General features: G+C 41.7%; 1 protein-coding gene across 1 annotated transcript in view; it reads right to left on the bottom strand.

Annotated features, from left to right (window-relative positions):
- Positions 1-18513, bottom strand: part of LOC126183868 (polypeptide N-acetylgalactosaminyltransferase 16-like) — a gene marked incomplete at its 5' end in the record, with an annotated part of 550930 nt that extends 532417 nt beyond the window's left edge. Inside the window, one exon of the mRNA XM_049926159.1 lies at positions 18433-18513. Coding sequence (XP_049782116.1) covers positions 18433-18513 — 81 coding nt within the window. The remainder of the gene's footprint in view (positions 1-18432) is intronic.
- Between the last annotated feature and the right edge of the window lie 5237 nt (positions 18514-23750).

Genomic DNA, 23750 nt, shown 5'->3' with positions numbered 1-23750 from the left:
AGAGAACGCTCAGTCCTAGAAGATCGCCGCTTAGGCTAAGTTCTGGACTCATACTCGTGAGGAACCGAAATCAAATCATAATCCATCCACATTGACTTACGTTTTATATGGTTTCCTTGTGATCACATTAGTGGAATTCCAGGAAGGCTCCATCAAAAACTGTCGGCACTGCATGTCTGACCACCCCTGCTAGCGCTCAGTGTCAATCCTCATAACATAACAAGGCCCACAATGGTGGGATCTTAAACAAGTCAGCTGGACTTCTCTGTAGCCCTGAAAACCTCAGGCTTAATGCGAGCAGCATAATAAGTCAATGTTATATTAATTGGAGTTCACATTATACCACAAGTCCCCCTATAATCGAATGGATAAAAGAGTTAAAGGTATAAAAAAAGCAAGACTATACGACCTCCAGCAGGACCAACTCTAGCGAAGCATAGCTGTGTTCAGACCAACATTAATTAGTCTTACAATGGTGTGCGGACATGTCCGAAAGAACAGATTCCATCTTCATGTAGATAAGGCTTACCGGCCAATGATCTTCAGTGCGGATGCACTCACATTGCCCAAACTCTTACGGGAATCGGTAGATTGACTGCCGCGAGTAATGAGTATAGTGGGCAGGGGCCCTGCAAATGTAGTGTGTGACAGTAAGTTGGAAATGTGGGTCTAACGGGGAGCGTGCCAGAGATAAGTCCCTGCAGTCACACTGTTCTGTGTGTCCTCAATGGCTCAGTAGGATAGAGCGTCTGCCCTATAAGCGGGAGATCCCGGGTTCGAGTCCCTGTGGGGGCACACATTTTCATCTGTCCTCGTCGATATTAATCAAGGCCTGTAAGCAGCTAATGGTCTGAATTTCATTGTAATTTCATGCATCCATTCATGTCCATTGTGCATTCAGACGGACTTCGACAATTCCAGCAGGACAATACGACACCCCACACGTCCAGAATTGCTATAGAGTGGCTCCATGAACATTCTTTTCAGTTTAAACAAAACTCCACAGACATGAACATTGTTGAGCATTTTTGGGATGCCTTGTAACGTGCTGTTCAGAAGAGATCTCCACCTCCTCGTATGTATGGACAGCCCTGCAGGATTCATGGTGTCAATTCCCTCCAGCATTACTTCAGACATTAGTCAGTCGAGTCCATGACACGTCGAGTTGCGGCACTTCGGTGTGCTCGCAGAGGCGCTAATCGATATTAGGCAGGTTAACCATTTCTTTGGCTCTTCGGTGCAATTCATCCAGTAAACTCTGTATAGTCAAAAGCGGTGAATAACGCAGAGAAAGGCTGCATTCTCTAAACGAGGTAATTTGCAATGTTTATGTGAGCACAGTGTAATGTATGTCGCCATCTGAAGGTTGTAGTATACGAGTCTGTCGGTATGTGTCTTAGGGGTAACAATGTGACACACACTATACTAGAAAAAAAGTACTTGCTCGCCGTGAGAAATTTTGAGTAAATTATTTTAGCGTAGTGCTATGATGTATGTACCTGCTCACACAGACAAATACTTAAGCCAAAAACCTACTTAAAAATTGTTTGCTGATACTTTCTAATCATTTCATGTAATATATTTCATAGAATTAATATCTTGCTTATGGTGCCTTCTGTTATTGAAATAAGTAGACTATCCCTTAACCGTAGTGAATACATTTCAGTGTTGCTCTGTAAACTATGGGATAACTAGGAGAAATTTGCGAGAGTATTGATAATAAATGGCATTCTTAGATCAGAGGTTGTGAATCGAAACCTGATGAATTCATCTTCATCTAGGTTTTCCACAAATTTCTACTCTACATAAGTGTCGCTGTTTCTCCAAATATGAAGGAAAAGTTTCCTCCTCTATCGATTCTCTGTCAAAATGTCATAAGAAAATAAATTGACAGAGCTGTTGAAAAAGAAACAGTGAAACCGCTTTTGGCTAAGGTCTCATTCCTGTTTGACATATAATCGATTGAAGGAGCTTTCCTTGCAAGGTAGGTTCAAAATCTTCCTCAGAAGTTACGTGATAACATCTGGTAGGACTTTAATGCGGTTTCATTAAGCTCTAGAAATAAAGGGAGCTAATGTGATCGTGGAATAATGGAAGATCTGTATATATGTCTCATTGACGCTGAAATCATTAGGGACAGATCGGAGGCAGATCCCTCTTCAGGTACACCATCCTGGCATTGGCCTTAAGTGATTGAGAAAAATCCACAAAACGTAAATCTGGAAGGATGGAGGTAATTTGAACCCCATTCTTCCTAATGCGAGTATAGTGCCTTAACCACTGCGCCATCTCACTACCTACGGTCATCGAAAACACTGGCTTAAAATTGGAAATTTGTGGTAAGTTCATATGGGACCAAACTGCTGAGGTCATCGGTCCCTAGGCTTACACACTACTTAATCTAACTTAAACTAACTTATGCTAAGGACAATACACTCACCTATGCCCGAGGGAGGACTCGAACCTCCGACTGTGTGGGAGGGGGTAAGGGGTGGGGGTGTGGCAGCCGCGCGAACCGCGGCAAGGGACCATAGACCGCGCGGCAACCCCGTGCGGCACCGGTTTAATAACGGAAAATAGTCTGATATCAGGTCGGTATTTTATAATTTTCTTACAGGTGAACGCAACACTCATAAATAGAGTTTTCTTTTTTTAAATTTTGCCCTTTAAATACTCCATAATACAGACAGACATAAAATATTCAGCGTTACACAACGTTTTCTCTGCGTTCCTCAATTTTATGACAGATAATGTGTTACAAAATTCAGCGAGTCTGCTGAAAGTAGTTTAAACACAGGATGATATTTGATGGTTCGCTGACACGTCTACCTTCTGTACAATTGCTTTATCGACAAGGAAGAACAAAAGAAGGAAGGGAGGTTATCTCTGTTCAGCGTCCGGTCGCCGTGGAGGTCATTAGACATGAGCACGTGCTCTGAGAGAAGAAATCGACCGTGCCCTTATCGAAGGAACCGTCCTGACATTTGGGTTCGGCGATCCACGGAAAGCACTGTCGAATGAAATCAGGTCAACAGAACGGGCATTCGTTTCCTGCTTCTCCCGAATAAAAGTGATATGTATTAACCGCTATCCCACGTCGCTGGGTAAATGAGTTTTTATGCTTTCACTAGAGAGATAATAACTGTAACTTTGCTCCTACATCCATCACATGAAAGGTATGACAGAAGTAACGAGATAATTTCGTGACGTCCTCCGAATAGAAACACTGAGATCGTTGCTTATTCTGTTCACTAAAACAAGGTTCACTATAGGAAGGCTCAACGCCATAAGCTGTAGTGCAGGAAGGCTTGCGCAGGACCAGTTTACTGGTGCAGGGAACTACAACGTAAATAAATATAACGTATTGCACATTAATAGAAGAAAAGATCCATAACTGTCCAATTACACTATTGGCGAAAAATCCATGGAAGCAGTACTAATCATAACCGTCCGGAGCAATCTAAAGTGGAATAAACACAAAAACTAAATGTGGGAAAAGTAGGTTCCAGGCTGAGACATTGGAAAAATCTTAAGTAAATGTAATTCATCCAAAAACAAACAAATGACATTTGCCAAATAAATTTTTGATTATTGCACAATAATAGTTATTACAATCGCCGCCATTAACGATTATAGTTTGTACCTTTTTGGCATGCTTTTCACGAGGTTTTCTGTACGTTCTCTCGGTAACGATCTCCACATCATTCTACATCTACATCTACATTTATACTCCGCAAGCCACCCAACGGTGTGTGGCGGAGGGCACTTTACGTGCCACTGTCATTATCTCCCTTTCCTGTTCCAGTCGCGTATGGTTCGCGGGAAGAACGACTGTCTGAAAGCCTCTGTGCGCGCTCTAATCTCTCTAATTTTACATTCGTGATCTCCTCGGGAGGTATAAGTAGGGGGAAGAAATATATTCGATACCTCATCCAGAAACGCACCCTCTCGAAACCTGGCGAGCAAGCTACACCGCGATGCAGAGCGCCTCTCTTGCAGAGTCTGCCACTTGAGTTTGTTAAACATCTCCGTAACGCTATCACGGTTACCAAATAACCCTGTGACGAAACGCGCCGCTCTTCTTTGGATCTTCTCTATCTCCTCCGTCAACCCGATCTGGTACGGATCCCACACTGATGAGCAATACTCAAGTATAGGTCGAACGAGTGTTTTGTAAGCCACCTCCTTTGTTGATGGACTACATTTTCTAAGGACTCTCCCAATGAATCTCAACCTGGTACCCGCCTTACCAACAATTAATTTTATATGATCATTCCACTTCAAATCGTTCCGCACGCAGACTCCCAGATATTTTACAGAAGTAACTGCTACCAGTGTTTGTTCCGCTATCATATAATCATACAATAAAGGATCCTTCTTTCTATGTATTCGCAATACATTACATTTATCTATGTTAAGGGTCAGTTGCCACTCCCTGCACCAAGTGCCTATCCGCTGCAGATCTTCCTGCATTTCGCTACAATTTTCTAATGCTGCAACTTCTCTGTATACTACAGCATCATCCGCGAAAAGCCGCATGGAACTTCCGACACTATCTACTAGGTCATTTATATATATTGTGAAAAGCAATGGTCCCATAACACTCCCCTGTGGCACGCCAGAGGTTACTTTAACGTCTGTAGATGTCTCTCCATTGAGAACAACATGCTGTGTTCTGTTTGCTAAAATCTCTTCAATCCAGCCACACAGCTGGTCTGATATTCCGTAGGCTCTTACTTTGTTTATCAGGCGACAGTGCGGAACTGTATCGAACGCCTTCCGGAAGTCAAGGAAAATGGCATCTACCTGGGAGCCTGTATCTAATATTTTCTGGGTCTCATGAACAAATAAAGCGAGTTGGGTTTCACACGATCGCTGTTTCCGGAATCCATGTTGATTCCTACATAGTAGATTCCGAGTTTCCAAAAACGACATGATACTCGAGCAAAAGACATGTTCTAAAATTCTACAACAGATCGACGTCAGAGAGATAGGTCTATAGTTTTGCGCATCTGCTCGACGACCCTTCTTGAAGACTGGGACTACCTGTGCTCTTTTCCAATCATTTGGAACCTTCTGTTCCTCTAGAGACTTGCGGTACACGGCTGTTAGAAGGGGGGCAAGTTCTTTCGCGTACTCTGTGTAGAATCGAATTGGTATCCCGTCAGGTCCAGTGGACTTTCCTCTGTTGAGTGATTCCAGTTGCTTTTCTATTCCTTGGACACTTATTTCAATGTCAGCCATTTTTTCGTTGGTGCGAGGATTTAGAGAAGGAACTGCAGTGCGGTCTTCCTCTGTGAAACAGCTTTGGAAAAAGGTGTTTAGTATTTCAGCTTTACGCTTGTCATCCTCTGTTTCAATACCATCATCATCCCGGAGTGTCTGGACATGATGTTTCGAGCCACTTACTGATTTAACGTAAGACCAGAACTTCCTAGGATTTTCTGTCAATTCGGTACCTAGTATTTTACTTTCGAATTCACTGAACGCTTCACGCATAGCCCTCCTTACGCTAACTTTGACATCGTTTAGCTTCTGTTTGTCTGAGAGGTTTTGGCTGCGTTTAAACTTGGAGTGAAGCTCTCTTTGCTTTCGCAGTAGTTTCCTAACTTTGTTGTTGTACCACGGTGGGTTTTTCCCGTCCCTCACAGTTTTGCTCGGCACGTACCTGTCTAAAACTGAGTTTATATGACAGCTACATCGATGTATATATTGGCTTCCCTTCAAGCTTCATCTTAATATACGACCAAACATTTTCGATCGGATTTGCATCTACATCTACATCTACATTTATACTCCGCAAGCCACCCAACGGTGTGTGGCGGAGGACACTTTACGTGCCACTGTCATTGCCTCCCTTTTCTGCACCAGTCGCGTATGGTTCGCAGGAAGAACGACTGCCGGAAAGCCTCCGTGCGCGCTCGAATCTCTCTAATTTTACATTCGTGATCTCCTCGGGAGGTATAAGTAGGGGGAAGAAATATATTCGATACCTCATCCAGAAACGCACCCTCTCGAAACCTCGACAGCAAGCTACACCGCGATGCAGAGCGCCTCTCTTGCAGAGTCTGCCACTTGAGTTTGCTAAACATCTCCGTAACGCTATCACGGTTACCAAATAACCCTGTCACGAAACGCGCCGCACTTCTTTGGATCTTCTCTATCTCCTCCGTCAACCCGTCCTGGTACGGATCCCACACTGATGAGCAATACTCAAGTATAGGTCGAACGAGTGTTTTGTAAGCCACCTCCTTTGTTGATGGACTACATTTTCTAAGGACTCTCCCAATGAATCTCAACATGGCACCCGCCTTACCATCAATTAATTTTATATGGTCATTCCAGTTCAAATCATTCCGCACGCATACTCCCAGATATTTTACACAAGTAACTGCTACCAGTGTTTGTTCCGCTATAATATAATCATACAATAAAGGATTCTTCTTTCTATGTATTCGCAATACGTTACATTTGTCTATGTTAAGGGTCAGTTACCACTCCCTGCACCAAGTGCCTATCCGCTGCAGATCTTCCTACATTTCGCTACAATTTTATAATGCTGCAACTTCTCTGTATACTACAGCATCATCCGCGAAAAGCCGCATGCAACTTCCGACACTATCTACTAGGTCATTTATATATATTGTGAAAAGCAATGGCCCCATAACACTCCCCTGTGGCACGCCAGAGGTTACTTTAACATCTGTAAACGTCTCTCCATTGAGAACAACATGCTGTGTTCTGTTTGCTAAAAACTCTTCAATCCAGCCACACAGCTGGTCTGATATTCCGTAGGCTCTTACTTTGTTTATCAGGCGACAGTGCGGAACTGTATCGAACGCCTTCCGGAAGTCAAGGAAAATAGCATCTACGTGGGAGCCTGTATCTAATACTTGGGTCTCACACGATCGCTGTTTCCGGAATCCAAGTTGATTCCTACAGAGTAGATTCTGGGTTTCCAGAAACGACATGATACGCGAGCAAAAAACATGTTCTAAAATTCTACAACAGATCGACGTCAGAGACATAGGTCTATAGTTTTGCGCATCTGCTCGACGACCCTTCTTGAAGACTGGGACTACCTGTGTTCTTTTCCAATTATTTGGAACCTTCCGTTCCTCTAGAGACTTGCGGTACACGGCTGTTAGAAGGGGGGCAAGTTCTTTCGCGTACTCTGTGTAGAATCGAATTGGTATCCCGTCAGGTCCAGTGGACTTTCCTCTGTTGAGTGATTCCAGTTGCTTTTCTATTCCTTGGACACTTATTTCAATGTCAGCCATTTTTTCGTTGGTGCGAGGATTTAGAGAAGGAACTGCAGTGCGGTCTTCCTCTGTGAAACAGCTTTGGAAAAAGGTGTTTAGTATTTCAGCTTTACGCTTGTCATCCTCTGTTTCAATGCCATCATCATCCCGGAGTGTCTGGACATGATGTTTCGAGCCACTTACTGATTTAACGTAAGACCAGAACTTCCTAGGATTTTCTGTCAATTCGGTACCTAGTATTTTACTTTCGAATTCACTGAACGCTTCACGCATAGCCCTCCTTACGCTAACTTTGACATCGTTTAGCTTCTGTTTGTCTGAGAGGTTTTGGCTGTGTTTAAACTTGGAGTGAAGCTCTCTTTGCTTTCGCAGTAGTTTCCTAGCTTTGTTGTTGATCCACGGTGGGTTTTTCCCGTCCCTCACAGTTTTACTCGGCACGAACCTGTCTAAAACGCATTTTACGATTGCCTTGAACTTTTTCCATAAACACTCAACATTGTCAGTGTCGGAACAGAAATTTTCGTTTTGATCTGTTAGGTAGTCTGAAATCTGCCTTCTATTACTCTTGCTAAATAGATAAACCTTCCTCCCTTTGTTTATATTCCTATTTACTTCCATATTCAGGGATGCTGCAACGGCCTTATGATCACTGATTCCCTGTTCTGCGCTTACAGAGTCGAAAAGTTCGGGTCTGTTTGTTATCAGTAGGTCCAAGATGTTATCTCCATGAGTCGGGTCTCTGTTTAATTGCTCGAGGTAATTTTCGGATAGTGCACTCAGTATAACATGTCCCTACCACCCGTCCTAAACAGCTGAGTGTTCCAGTCTATATCTGGTAAATTGAAATCTCCACCTAAGACTATAACATGCTGAGAAAATTTATGTGAAATGTATTCCAGATTTTCTCTCAGTTGTTCTGCCACTAATGCTGCTGAGTCCGAAGACATTGCAGGCCAATCAATCTCGGACACCCCAATGTCTTACTTCCACGCTGTACAGAGACATCTGCGATGTTTCGGATCATTATGCTCTCGAAGCACCCACTTTGCCCCGTTCGAGCCAAATAGCTTCTTAACGGACATTTGGATGATTTACAAGGAAAACTGCCTCGTGATACTTCAGATACTTTGCACTCTTTTAGATTGCAACCGACAAAACAAAACATTCAATTCTCACACTGTGCAAAAGCGCACTGAATACAGATTCCAGACCACTACCAGTGATGTCGCTGCGGACGTTACATTTATGGCGTACACTTTCTTGTGGAAATGACTCTACATCGTCGGTACGGTGTCTCTTGAAACGACAAACACTTCGGCTACCTTGATTACCGAACCACGAGCAACGTACCCACGTTATAATGCACCGACGTTCGACATAATAGCCTCACAACTACACAGAACAACGCCCTGACCGCGACTGACACGTGTAACGTACTGAGGACATGAACAAGAGCTGTCCGTCGTGAAATACAACAACAGCGCAGCCTGGAGGCTTGGCTAGCATCTTCATTTATGTCCAGGCATTCATTTTTTCCGCTGTTTCCGTATTTCTGGCCAACCCGTGTAGCTGTAGATGTAGATGTGGTAATATTGTCTTTTTACAAAGTTTCCTGTGCAAGGCCACAAGGGATTTTGATAGCAGCGCGTGTGTAAATCAATATACACCTAAATGAAACTTAGTGAGGTTTCGACAAAGCTCAACATTACTCAAGAAAAAATCGTACCAGTGTCTTGCTTGTAGGGTCTGTTTTCCGTAAAATCGCAACAAATGACCAACTGTTCTCAAGCGCCTTTCACATGATTTTTCAGTCTTTAACAGCTAACATTCTGCAGTTGCAGATAGTTTTGGATCGCTTAAGCCCTCATTAGTAAAGGCTAAATTAGTTCGTTTGTAATTATATCGTTGTCGATAAGAAGATAACGCCTCTCACTTATCCCTTCCGTTTCAAGAACTGACACGAAAAAAAGAAAAGAAAAAAGGAGCCTGCAGTTAGACAGCCTCTGCAATATTATCTTCTTCGCTTAAACATCAGTGTTTAATGAGTTCTCAAATCTCGCTGCTTGCAGTTGATTAATTATATGCTACATTCTTATGTCTGTTATGTCTTCACAGTTAATGTTCTATTTGTTCAGCCTCTTTCCACAGAAGCGGTACTCGTAACGATATACGAAGTCACACTTCTGATGATCGGAGCAGCAGAAGTGTGTTACACGCGGAAATAAAATTCCGTTGATAAGACCACTCTAACTCAGATAAAGTTGGTTTACTTTAGCTTTTTCTTAGCCGTTAATCTTGCAACACTGGTTACGGAGAAGCGACACCTGATAGCAGAAGCCAGACTCCTTTTGAATTTCCTGTAGTTTCTTCGTGTTATTACTCTCGGTAAACTAACTTTAACGCAAATACAGTAAGAAATATACAGCTAATGATAGAAATGTTGATAACTAATTTCGTGCACTTTTTTTCTTCTCCTTATGCTTCTGCTTTTCTTCTTGTTCTGTTGACTTCCTTTGAAGGTTGATTCTCATTAGGTGGTTTGGAACTTTATTTACAGATGTTCCACAGACGTACAATTAAATCATTGCCGCATCTTTTCGAGCCGTAGTGTCATCCTACCACCAATATGCAGGATGTTAGGGGTTTGACTTCACATACTCTGATCATTGGTACCTTAATGATTACCCACTTCAGTGTGTTAGTATTTTTTTCTGAACGTCTACCAGTATTTCCCAAACACGTCACATAATTTACTACCTGATGTTTTCTGCACCGTCGTAACTGCGCCACTAACTGGACTACGCCTTTCAGTATAGGCTGATGTACTTTGGGGTACTAACCACCCTAAAACATACTACTACTATTAGATATAATTATTATTCTTCAAATGAAGTAAATACTGCTGTAATTTAGTTCAGTACACTGTCCGCTGTCACCAATAAAAATATCTGCAATTATACCCGTAAAACTCTGTCTATGTTTAACGTTAGCTATCCACGATAACCAGCAAGGTATAGCCATTGAAACTTTATTCGTTCTTTTATTATCGTTAAACAATCTGAAACAATCTGTAACTTAGTCCAGAACGTGAACTGAGAAAAACAATGTCATAACCCTATAAATTTGGAAATTTGTGGTAAGAACTATGGGACCAAACTGCTGAGGTCATCGGTCCCTAGGCTTACGCACTACCTAATCTAACTTAAACTAACTTACGCTAAGGACAACACACACACCCGTGCCAGAGGGAGGACTCGAACCTCCGACGGGGGGAGCCACGCGAACAGTGACAAGACGTCTGAGACCGCACGGCTACCCCGCGGGGCATGATAACCGTATAATTTTCGTACTGTACATACCGCATTCTGGAGATTCGTGACTTTGATTTATGAAAAAAATGGTTAATGTTTGTTTTAACAACCGCTCCCCCAAGCATTTGTGCAAAAGACCATTGAATTAATAACAGCGTCTGATCAAGAGCACGGAGCTCAGTTGGCTGCAACACCACTTCGTAGCATTCAGTTTTTATCTGAAACTGATGACTGAAAGCAATTAAAAATCAAAACAACGGAAAAGAACACTGTTCATTTTTTAGTCTTATGTATATTTCTTTTGAGTGTTTTAATTTTATCTTGCCTATCTAAAGGGTGCCTTTTATGCGTTATGAGTAAATGAAAGCCCAGATTAACTGTGTTAGAAAAAGTTCGTAAACAGCTCTCAATTTAAGACTGAATGTTGAAGCCGGATTCCCCATGTTATTAGTGTTATCATAAATCAACTTTACAGGGTAACTATCTACACAGCCACGAATAATATTTCGATGTCCCTCTCAGCATGACTAATGAGACTTGCATCATATATCAATGAAATATTACAAAATTTTAAGGCTTTCTGGCCACTTGTTGACAAACTGCGTATTGGCTTCTGTCTCGGGTTCTTCGGCCGACGTTCATCTAATGATTTTACTGACGTTTCGCCAGCACGAGTGGTTGGCATTGTTAAAGGTTCACCTTCCAGTTCACCACCGGCAATGGAGGGTGAAGCTTTGACAATGCCAGCCACTCGTGTTAGCGAAACGTCAGTAAAGTCATTAGATGAACGTCGGCCGAAGAACCCCAGACAGAAGCCAATAGGCAGTTTTTCAATAAAATATTAGACCTTATACCAGCAAAATAGACGCTTTTTTATGTTGACTTCCTTCATTAGACAGAAAATACACTGCTAGAGCTGCTGTGTGTAGCTTTCACAGGGACGTAGATTAAATATCATTTAATAGTACTCTTCCAGCACTAATCTCCAGTGACTTCACTGACGCCTTAATGTCAAACAATACATCATTCTCAACGGCAGAAGTTACTGTCAGCATATTTTTGTCACCGCGTATTTATCAGTAATGAAAATAATCCTTTAATGTTCAAATGAAAATCATGAAACAGCAAACATATATGGATGAAATATCGTTAACTACAACGCACTATTAAAAGTAAGCAGACGTATTCTTGAACCCATCGACGTAGAATAGAGTGCAAAAACTGTTCATTGAGAAAAATCCTCTCTGGATGGCGTTACACAGAAACATTTTCTCTAGCTGCCCATACAAGACTACAGAAGCTCAATAAGGCACGCAAATTTCAATGAAATGCCTATAACTACTCCGAAACCACGTTGAATATTCTGGTATTTGGATTTCGTACTAACGCTTTCGAAGGATAAAAAATGACAGCTCAGTTCAGTAGTAATGAAGAATATCACTTGGAAAGATTAGTTTAAAAAGGTTCTCAAGCACCCCATAGGCGACTATTGCAAAATACGAAAGCGGATGTGCATGGAACAGTGTCACTGTCAGTACTGCAATCTGTCACTCCTCTGACCTCGAAGGCACATCTACATCTATACTCTGCAGACCACTGTGAAGCACATGACACAATGTGCAAGTTATTAGAGTTTCTTTCCGTTCCATTCACGGGAAGAATGATTGCTTAAACGGCCTTTTGCACCTTGTAATTAGTTTAATCTTGTCTTCGCAGTTGCTATGGAAGTGATATACTCGTAGGTAAGGGTTATAATAGATTCCTAGATTCATCACTTAAAGTTGGTTACAGGAACTTTCTAATTAGGCTATCATGGAATAGTTTGCATGTATCTTCATGCAACTGCCAGTTCACTTCTTTCAGCTTCTTCGTGATCTCTCCCACGTGTCAAACAAACCTGTGACCATTCCTGTTGTCCTTTGTTATATCCGTTTAACATCCTCCTTTACTCTACATGGCACGGGTCCCACAGATGAGCAAGATTCTAGAATGGTTGCACGAGTGTTTTGCGTGCAATCTCCTTTGTAGACTAATTATATTTCGGTAGTATTCTACCAAAGAAGTGCAGTCTGCCGCCCACTTTACCCACGACTGAGATTATGTGGTCGTTCCGTTTCATATCCCTACGAATTACTGCATCCAGGCATTTGTATGACTTGACCGATTCCAGCTGTGATTCAATGGTTTTGTAGTCATATTTTTTTTTTCATTTTGTGTAAATCACAATTTTACATTTCTGGGCATTTAAAGTAAGTTGCCAATCTTTGCACCACTTTGAAATCTTATCAATATCTGATTAACTATCTATGCAGCAGTACTTCATTATAGATAACTGGAGTATCTGCGAAGAGCCTGACGCTACTATTAATATTGTTTGCAAGGTAATGAATGTACAACATGAACAACAAAGGATCCAAGACACCATCCTGTGGCACACTTGACGTTACTTTTACATTTGTCTGTGACTCTCCGCCCAAGATAACATGCTGTGTCCTCGCCCCCAAGAAATCCTCAATTCAGTCACAAATCTCGCTCGGTAACCCCCCCCCCCTTCCTTGCTCCCCTCCCCTTCCCCCATATGATCGTAGTTTCAGTAAAAGGTTTGTGTGTTGTACTCAGTTAAATGTCTTTCGGAAGTCAAGAAACACTGCTTCCGTCTGACTGCCTTGATCTATAGTGTTGTGTAATGTGACTATGTCAGTGTGTGAGAAACAGCGTGCTGTAATTGAGTTTCGAATTCAAAGAGTTCGTCCACGCATGGAGCACTCTCTCATTCAGCACGTCAATGCAAGACTATACACAAGCGCTGTGACATCTGCAAGAATCCTCCATACAGTTCCGACTAGGCCCCATATGATTTTCATCTGTTTCCAAAACTTAAAGAACGCCTTCGTGGACTTCACTTTGTTAGTGATGAAGCGGTTGAAGCAAAGGTGAGGGCTTGGTTCCGTCAACAAAGTCAAACAGATCAAACAGACTGTAGTGACGGTATCAGCAAACTGGTCGCTCGTTGGGAGAAATGTGTTTGCCGCCAGGGTTACTATGTTGAGAAATAAATATGATTACATGAAGAATGAAGACGTACAATTTTAATAACGTTTGTTTTACTTAAACAGCTTTAAGAGATTTCACATAAAAATTCTGAGGCAGTACTTTTTAGCATGCTCTCGTAGTTTCGATGTGTAATGTTAATTACTGAAAGCTCAGCATAAAGTGTGATATTTAAGTTTCTACAGAGTATTTCAAGTATAACAGTAGAATTCAGTGGCAGAACAATATTGTCTTTTAATTTTGAGTAAATGACTTTAAGAGACTAAGATAAAGAAGTGACTGGCAATGAAATCGCCAGTACATGCGTTAAAGTTTTTCATTAATGACGATTGTGCAAAGAATAAGCAAGTTTCCGCTCACAGTTACGTGTTTTCGATTAGTTATCGCATTTCATTTCATTTCCAGCTCACAATGTCTAGCTTTGAAATCTCTGACAACAGAACTGTAATTCCCAAAATGTAGTGGGTGCACTGGAAGACTAGGTCGCTATACCTCAGGAGTTTCACAAACTGTTCCGTCAGTCACCGTAATTTACCAGTAGGTCATTCTTCCCGGATCCGTTGTCTCTGGCGTTGAGAGCTAACGATCGTGCTTACTTTTTTTAAGTTTTGCACTCAGCGTATATAAGGAGCCATCCGATAGTTAAAAGCAACCGAATAATTAATTAATGATTGAAGCACTGACTCTCTTTGCACTTTAAGCAACATTTATTCGTGCCATTATCGGTTAAGAGCTGATTATCAGATGGCATGCATTGTTGTTCATATGTGAGAATCTTCATATTTGATGGCTTAGCATAACACTGGTTCCTGCGGAGCGAGCAATGCAAATTTCGAATAAAGATATATGACGTCAGATTGTTCCACAGGATTAAATTAACACACATACAAATTACAGAACACATTGGGCCCATTACTTGTGATAATTATGTTTCTGCCTAGTGTTTCAACGTTCAACCTGTGCAACATTTCATTCAAACTGAAGATAATTCTGTAAATGCTAAAACTTTGTTGCTGCCTGAGAGTCATCGAGGCTAATCGACATGTGGAATTTTTCGTGCATATAGGATACAAATTTGTATCGGCCAAACTCAGAAGTCAAGATTCAAATGCCTGAACAGTAACAAATGGTACCCGAAATGAGCTTCGCCATTTGCAGCGTGTAATGAAAGAAATCGGTGTTATTTTACGTGATTGGGTTATGCGTTTGTCGTTAATCGTTTTATTTACTACAGTCTTCTGGTATGGTTGCACCTTTCTGCAGATGAGACGTAAGTGCTTGTCTGTTCTCGATGTTGACGTTTTTTACATAATTAGCATGCTTTTACAATCTAAATACACCCATAACCTCCAACAATCGATATTCGTTGAATTTTATTTTCAAAACGCGTTTGGAAGGTCATATAAGTTATGTTCGGTGCGTTTCCGTCAGTTAACTGGATTAATATTCCAATTATTAGCAAATAAATATTCATTTACATTACTACTGCAGTTAGAACCATCGCCAGCAGCATGCAGCACAGATCTTCAGACTGTTAAGATGTTAGTAAATCAGTTTCGTACCGTAAATAGCGTCATACCAACAAATGATGTAGCACCTGAGCAGGAATCAGTAAGTAGGGTAGATTACTCCAAATTTTTGGGTGTACGTATTGTTGAAAGCTTAAACTGGAAGAAGCACATTACTGATATTCTCAAACAATTAAGTTCAGCTGCTTTTGCTTTTCGTATAATTGCTAATCTTGGAAACAAACGTATCAACCTCCTGACACATTTTTCGTATTTGCACTCAATAATGTCGTACGAAATAATTTTCTGGGGTAATTCATCACTTAGAAGGAGAGTACTGATTGCACAAAAGCGAGCAGTAAAAACAGTATACGGTGCTCACCCACAGACGTCATGTAAGTACATCTTCAAAGAGCTAGGCATTTAACAACCCCATCACATTACAAATTCTCGGTAATGAATTTCATCATAAATAATCCATCACAATTTGAGAAGAACAATGATGTACATACCTACAACACTAGAGAGCAAAATGAGCTTTATTATCCAGTATTAAAGCTGTCAGTGGGTGAGAGAGGAGTTCAAAAGTCAGCAATAAGATTTTTTGATCATTTGCCCTATAACAAAATTTTTTACATGTAGCGAGGCAAGTTTTAAATCTAATTTAAAATCATTTCCCCTGGGCAACTGCTTCTACTCCAATCAAGAATTTCTACTTAAAAACTAGTATCCAGTAAAAAAAAGAAAAAGTATTTTAAGTGTAGTTGCATGAGTACGGGAAAGAAATAAAGTGTTCATTAATGTTAACACTAATCATTCATGCATATCCCATAAACTGACTCGTTCCACGTCATTTCGATAAAAGAATCGTTCAAATGATCTATAGAACATGTAATTAACTGTGATACGTATTACCTAGCGAGGTGTCGCAGTGGTTAAGGTTGGTTCAAATGGCTCTGACCACTATGGTACTTAACATCTGAGGTCATCAGTCCCCTAGAACTTAGAACTACTTAAACCTAACTAACCTAAGGACATCACACACATCCATGCTCGATGTAGGATTCGAACCTGCGACCGTATCAGTGGTTAAGGGAATGGCTCTGTATGCACGAGCAGCTGTGTATAAATCCCGTCCGGCGATGCACTTTTAGAATTCTGTAGGTTCCCCATATCGAAGGCAAATGCCATGGTGGTTCCTTTGAAAAAGACATGAGCGAAATTCCTCATCCATGTCGCATCTGAGCTAGTGCTCCGTCTCTAATGCCCTCATCATCGTTGGCACATTAAACTCAGATGCTATTCTTTTAAATAGTTTATCGTAGTTAATGTGAGTCTATTATGATTCAACTAGCATCTCTTATCGCACAAAAGTGTTTCTCTGGAAGAAAGCAACTTCGTTGTACGGAGGAGGAGGAGGAGGAGATTAGTGTTTAAAGTCCCGTCGACAGCGAGGTCATTAGAGACGGATCACAAGCTCGGATTAGGGAAGGAAATCTGCCGTGCCCTTTCAAAGGATCCATCCCGGCATTTGCCTGAACCGATTTAGGGAAATCACGGGAAACCTAAATCAGGATGGCCGGAGACGGGTGTGAATCGTCGTCCTCCCGAATGCGAGTCCAGCGTGCCAACCACTGCGCCACCTCACTCGGTTTTCGTTGTACGGGAACGTGTAGTTGTAGCCTAGTTTTATGTTTTTTTTGCAATATTGGTATGGCTCTCTAGTGCTTAACCCTCTATTGCATGGTGTTGACGTTTGCTAGCAAACCGTAAATTTACTTATTACGTTAAGAAAAACACTCGTATATGCATGTTGCAGTCACCTGGCAACACACGCGGTCTGGCTGCATCGAGCTACACTGCGTTTAGCGTCATTATTTTACCGGAATCAGTCGAAAATCGATAATCCATGCTGAAGATCGAGTGTACGTGAAAGCAGCTGAAAGAGTGAATTATTTCTGTCACACCTAGACAAATTTTTAATGTATGTAAAATAACGTTTAATATAAGCATAAATTATGTTTGTACATCCGTGCAACTGAACAATTAATAATTAATCAATATTTTCGGTTTTTTCCGGATGGCAACAAACCCAAAATGTCGAATACATCAAAATTTCAAGTGACCGTTACAAATAATTAATGACATAGATATATAAATATACCGTAACAGGCAAAGGTCTAATACTTGAAGTGGAAAGGATATGTAAATATTTGTTCATAATTAGAATATAAATTTTTAATAGTTGTGTTAAATACACAGAGGGCACATTCACACCAAGCGAAAGACATTTATTTGAAAAATTATCTTGAGAAAGACAATTAGTTATTGAAAAAAAGGGTCCTGTCCAATGAAATGTAAGCATTTATTGGGTATAATACCAGCTATGTCGGCAGATAATTTCTGTGGCTGCGTATAATAAAGGAAATATGTATGTACTGCAGCCGGTCACAATGTTCGAGATTGTTGATCTTATAACATTAATGTATGAGCGAAGCGTTTAGAGACACTAGTGTTCACCGTCAAGCACTGAGTCGTAAAAATCACTCAAACATAATTTACGCTACTATTATTATTAAGTAGACTATAGCTAACTCAAGAAACTATCGGGTAATGTTTAAGTAATTTGTATACCTTGATGGCAAATGGTGAGCACTTAGTGACTCGAAACACTTCGTTGATAAATCAATGACATAAAATTAAAAATCTTAAACATTTTGACTGGTTGCGGCACACGCATATTTAATTTGGATGATTACACAGTTTCATCGCAGTTAGATTAAATACGCGATTAATTCTTCAAATAACACCATTTTCGCTTTTACTTGTAACTGTTTTATTACACTGTTGTAATTTCGGCTTCTGTGCCACTTCCGAGCGTAAGACTTGATGTCACGTTATGTCATAGAAATAGTAATCTTTGCCGTTCGTCGTTGACTATCTTAAGTCTGCATGTAAATAACACTAATATACTCGTGTCACTCGTAACAGCCACCGTGAGTGATACAGCCCTACAAGATCGTTATTTTTAACCTTCTTCTATGCCATCGTATGACATCAGATCTTACTCTCGAAAATGGCACAAAAGCCGAAAATAGAATAGCGTTATAAAGCTGTTAAAACGAAAAGAAAAATGAAGTCAGTTAAAGAATTTATAGAGGCTGTGGACTCGTTTTGAAAGAAGTTAACGTGATTAATTAATCGCGGTAAGTACCACTTTGCCGAACGGTGTGCAAAACCAGCGAGAGAATGATAATGCGCACGCGAGATGCTGCGGCTGCGTACACGAGAACGGGCTACCTTGCGCGTGGCGCGCTGACTGAAGGCGGCGAGGTCGGCGAGCGCGTACAGCAGCAGCAGCGCCGCGGCGGCGGCGGCGCAGGCGAGGCGCAGGCGTCTGCGCGCGGCGCGCATCTCGTGGCAGCCGGCGCGCCGCAGGTACCGCGCGCCTTCTGCGCCCACAAAACTCATTTCCCGCGTGTGCCGGAGGCGCGGCCAGTCGAAGGCCGCCGGCGCACGTCACCACCACCTGGCCGGCATTGCGCGTACTTCACAGATGGCAATACTGTCCGGCGCGCGCGCCAACAGTGGCGCTAGTGTCGCTCTCGCAGCCGACTACCGCCGCGCGCACTCCACTTCTGCGATGACGTTCGTACCCGCCGGCCGGTCTGCGGCGTACGGCGGAGGGTACGTTGCAGTGTCGTAACAGGGACCGACTTCGGCCGCCAACGACGTCGCGATTGTGGTCAGTGACGTAGATAGTGACTCGACTGCCCTGACAAGAGACGTCTCTCCGCTCGAACGGGATCTTGTATTCAAACATTTGTACGCAGACCCGCTGCACATTTCTAATCACGCCTGCGACGGCGTCCGATCACGTTGCTCTCGGTTTGTGCACGACATCACTTGCAGTCTCGGAGGAAAGGGGATGGGGTTAACACGCCAGTCAAATAGTTACCTCAGCTAGTATACTTGTACAATTTACATGCTGACTCGAGAGAGTCAAAGCCGGCCGGTGTGGCCGTGCGGTTCTAAGCGCGTCAGTTTGGAACCGCGTGACCGCCACGGTCGCAGGTTCGAATCCTGCCTCGGGCATGGATGTGTGTGATGTCCTTAGGTTAGTTAGGTTTAAGTAGTTCTAAGTTCTAGGGGACTGATGACCTCAGTAGTTAAGTCCCATAGTGCTCAGAGCCATTTCGAGAGAGTCAAGCGGGGCAGAGGTAACTATTTCTGTGCCGTAATATCCATCTTATGCTTGAAAATGACACAGAGGCCGAAATTATAATACCGCAATAAAACAGTTACAATTAAAAGCGGAAATGGTAACATTTGAAGAATTAATCGCGCGTTTAATATAATTCTGACGAAACTGCGTGACCATTCAAATGAAATGTGGAAGTGTCACAACGAATCAAAATGTTTCACACTGTTAACTTTATGATGCTGATTTATCGAGGACGTGTTTAGTATAGACTACATGTGTCAGTATTGGCACACATACAGAGCAAAAATGAGCGAGGCCATTAATGTTTGGAACATTTTAAATATTGTGGCATCCAAGTTAAGCAGGCGTTGTCCAACGGAACGCGGTGTAGGATAAGATGACGACGCTTTCGCGATGTTTTTGATGAATCTGGTTATTCAGAAACAAGAATATTCATTTGACTGCTCAACTGAAGTTACACCGGATAGAATAGTGGATTAAGAAAACGACTTTATAAGACGACATCATGATTAATGGTATTCAGGATTATAGTGCTATTGGCAGTGGCGGGAGCAGTACTCCTCAGAGAGAAGTGAACAGTTCTGGTGACTATGAATCCCCACAAGAAAAGAAATCCAATACTGTTAGTATCTTAAGAAAATTGCCGGAAGAACATCTTGAACGTATGATTACCATACACCCCCAGGTAAAGCTGCGACCTATAGATCATTATTGAAGAGGCATCCATCTATAAAAAGCGCATCAAACATCAAAGTTAATATTTGATTATGTGCAGAAAAAAGGCGTAATGAACATCCATTGCGAGGTAACAAGGCAGTCAAAAAGCTGGAGATAAAAGGTCACCCTAATTCTACACAACGAGGAATGAAGGAAAATGTGTCTATTAATATCACCAGAAATTTTGGGCAATTCAAAAATCAAGAGAAATTGGGCACACGAAGTTCTATAGCTCTCATAGCACGTCTCAAGAAAGAACACAGAATGTACCATAGACACATCACTGCTTTCGTGACAGCCACATATGTACAGGAAGACCAAGGTATTCGCCAGTCTCGGGCCCGTTTTGCCGAAGAAGTAAACCAGAAAACGGCAAGTTCCCAGACACAGCTACCCCGCATTTGGAAACTGTTCATAGTGGATTTAATTATGAACTAACTTCTGGTGCGACACTATTTAGAAACGGGGAAAAAATCAACAGTCGTCTCTGTCTAGTCTTCGCACAATATAACTCGTGCAATAGATGTTACACTTTCAACGAGTGGGCGCCTAACAAAAAAGCTGTATATTTGTCTTCAGAAAAAAACTTTCGACCAGAAAGTTGAAAAGGCTGTTGAACACAATTTTCCACGAAACATACATTTGGAGGCTAGCACAAGTGGGAAAATTTTAAAAGACAATTAAAAATTCTTTTAGTGAATTTTGTTTATGACAATGTCGCAATTAACGGAAGTATATACTACTTTGTGTTTCTTGGAGTGCTCACACGGACACGACAATAGTAAATGATTCATTTGAGGGTAAAAGCAATGAATGGATGATCATTACACCATAAGCAACAAAATACGTACATCCTTTGGATTTACGGATCTTCTAAGAATATAAAATATATAGAAGAAGGATAACAGCCTCTATAAGGACTTTCTGCAATGACTTCGACACTAAATTAGGAAATAGAATTTTCATTATGAAAACGTATTCTATTATTGATAACCAGCTACAGTGTATTACCCTGCGCTTCAGTATTTCTGGCGAACGACTGTCTACAACACTCCTGACAGTGCTGCTGAATTCGAGAATGTGTGATTCGTGTGGCATTTGATTTTGCAGCTCAGGAGTGTGATTCTGAGGTTTGTCCATCTATTGTTTTCGCCAAATGCGCCTACTGTGATTTTGCATTATGTTTCATGCATTTTTTTGCGGAACCTCTTGTACAGTTTTAAAGTCCGATAGTGGGCAAACTAAGAGCAGTCGAATGCTTTCATCATTCTAATCATAGTGCTATGTAAAGCTTCTAAATACAACATGGGTTGTCACTGCCCTTCGCCTTTGTGGCGGATTCAACTCTACTGGGAACATTTCCGGTGAGGTATCTGAATGTCTATGGAGGAATGACAGAGCATTCTTCCTCAACAACCGTAGTGGTGCTGGACGCTGGGGTGTGGAGCGAATTCGACACCTCATATGTGTTCTATAGCTTTCAGATTGGGACTTTGGGCATGTTATTGTCCACAAACTATTGTCTCGAAGATACCGAGCAAGGTCACGCAATATTTAGCACTCTGGACTCTTATTCGGGAGGACGACGGTTCGAGTCCGCGTCTGACTGGCCTGATTTAGGTTTTCCGAAATTTCTCTAAATCTCTCCAGGTAAGTGACAGGATGGATCATCTGGAACTGCACGGCTGATTTCCTTCCCCATCCTTAAATGAACAATCCAGGTTTGTGGTCCGTCTCTGATGACGTCATTAAACCGTACTCTTACTTCCATTCTTCTTGCCTACTGACGCTGCTTTACGGCAGGGTGCCCTCCAATGCTGATACAATCATAGTATCCGAACTGCACCTCTACTTAAGCAGTACACAATGTTGAAAATGTGTTCATGGGACCACACCCTAACCACAACAATCCTCCTCACCATAACACTACCTCCGTGCTTCACTGTTGGCATTGCACACGATAGCAGGTAACGCTCTCCAGAACCCAAACCCATCCATCGGATTGGTGCAGGGTGCAGCGTAATTCATCGTTTCCACTCATTCACATCCAGTGGCGCCACTCTTTACGGCACCTAAGCGTCGTTTAAGTTGAATGTATGGCATATGAGGAGCTGCTCGACCATTATGCCCCGTTCTTTTTACTCCCTGTGCACAGTCATTGTGCTAGGTGGAATGCCGGTAGCACTTTGGAACTCACGAGTGATTTCTTACGCTGATTTCATACAAATTTTTACAGCCAACTTCTCCAATGTTCGACAGTCCGTCAGTACATCATCTACCTGCTCTTGCTTTAGCTCTAGTTGTTCCTTCGCGTTTCCCCTTTGACAGATACGTTAGCAACAGTCGATTTGGGCAGCATTAGAAGTGTTGAAATGTTGCTGGTAGGTTTGTTACTCGGGTGACGTCCTATGACTAGTCCACGTACGAAGTCACTGAGTCCCCCTGCTGTTACTTCTTTGACAACACAATACTCCACGTTTCATTTTTCCGGCGCACAATGGGCCAATTCTCTTCAAAACGAGGACATAATAGAAAAATGGATACAAAATCTCACAAAATAGTGTTCCTTTTAGAGTGTTTGGATCACTGATTGATAATTCGATGTCGGAATAACATAATTCAAAATGGCGGATCCAATTTGGTGGATCAAAAATTATAGATTTAGCGGATTCGAATAAAACTTAGGGTATGGAGTATTTTGAGGTCGCTGATAACGAATTAGGAATCGAAATTGCCTTACTGAAATATTTTATTCGATACTTTACGTTTTTCGGTTGAAATCGTAGTCACATTCTTCACTTGTGTCATTACCGTTTTCAGAAGCGTCGCTGTCGGGTTGTCCACTGGGAGATGGATCGAAAATCAGATCTTCTACCTCACGTGGCATCTACTCATCTCCCTCAGCTGTCTTTTTCTGTCATCTTGAGATGAGCGGATACGAAGATGCCAGAAGCCGATGGCAGACGTCATCCACTGTTTTCTCACGGAAGTATTTACGTGTAAAATTTTCTCTGTGGCACTGAATATCCTTATTCCGAGCTTTCTGGGTAACTTCAGATAGCCGACCATTCGGCAACGGTGCAGCTTCGATTACGGCTTATCTGTGCATCAGTACTATATGGAGTGATGTCGGTATCCGGCATATTGCAGAATATTGGGAGACCGGTGAAGTTGGCATGTGACTTTCGAGAAATATACATTCTTTCAGAGTTCGTGATGGACATGCTATATTTCTAGAGTTATCTTTACAAAATTTGAGTTCTGCGGAATTAAGCAAAAAATAGTAATCGAGAAAATTGTAATCTTGTAAAAAATTGTTTGATAGATTGCGAAAAAAAATTATCATAACAGTTCTGAATAGTTCTGCAGAAACCCTAATGACATTTTTTGTACAGATGTGTTTATGGGGTAATTGCAATAATGAGGACTAATATTTTTAACCTGTGACATTGACACATGATAGAAAAATAGCTGATCAGTAAAAACGCATAAATATGCGCACGCAAATACAGTTGAACTAGTTAAATATACTATTAAGGTAGTAGGAGAGCCACTTATAAAGGTGGAGCCACGCAGAAGTAATTTTGCAGCCAACGATTTCGGGTGATAAGTAGTTTAGTTTTAAGCCGATATATATCATTACACCATTTAAACATGTCATAAACATACCCTTTGT

Source organism: Schistocerca cancellata, chromosome 4 (assembly GCF_023864275.1).
Source record: "Schistocerca cancellata isolate TAMUIC-IGC-003103 chromosome 4, iqSchCanc2.1, whole genome shotgun sequence".
In the NCBI taxonomy this organism is placed as follows: Eukaryota; Metazoa; Arthropoda; class Insecta; order Orthoptera; family Acrididae; genus Schistocerca; species Schistocerca cancellata.
This window is presented reverse-complemented; position numbering and strand designations above follow the sequence as displayed.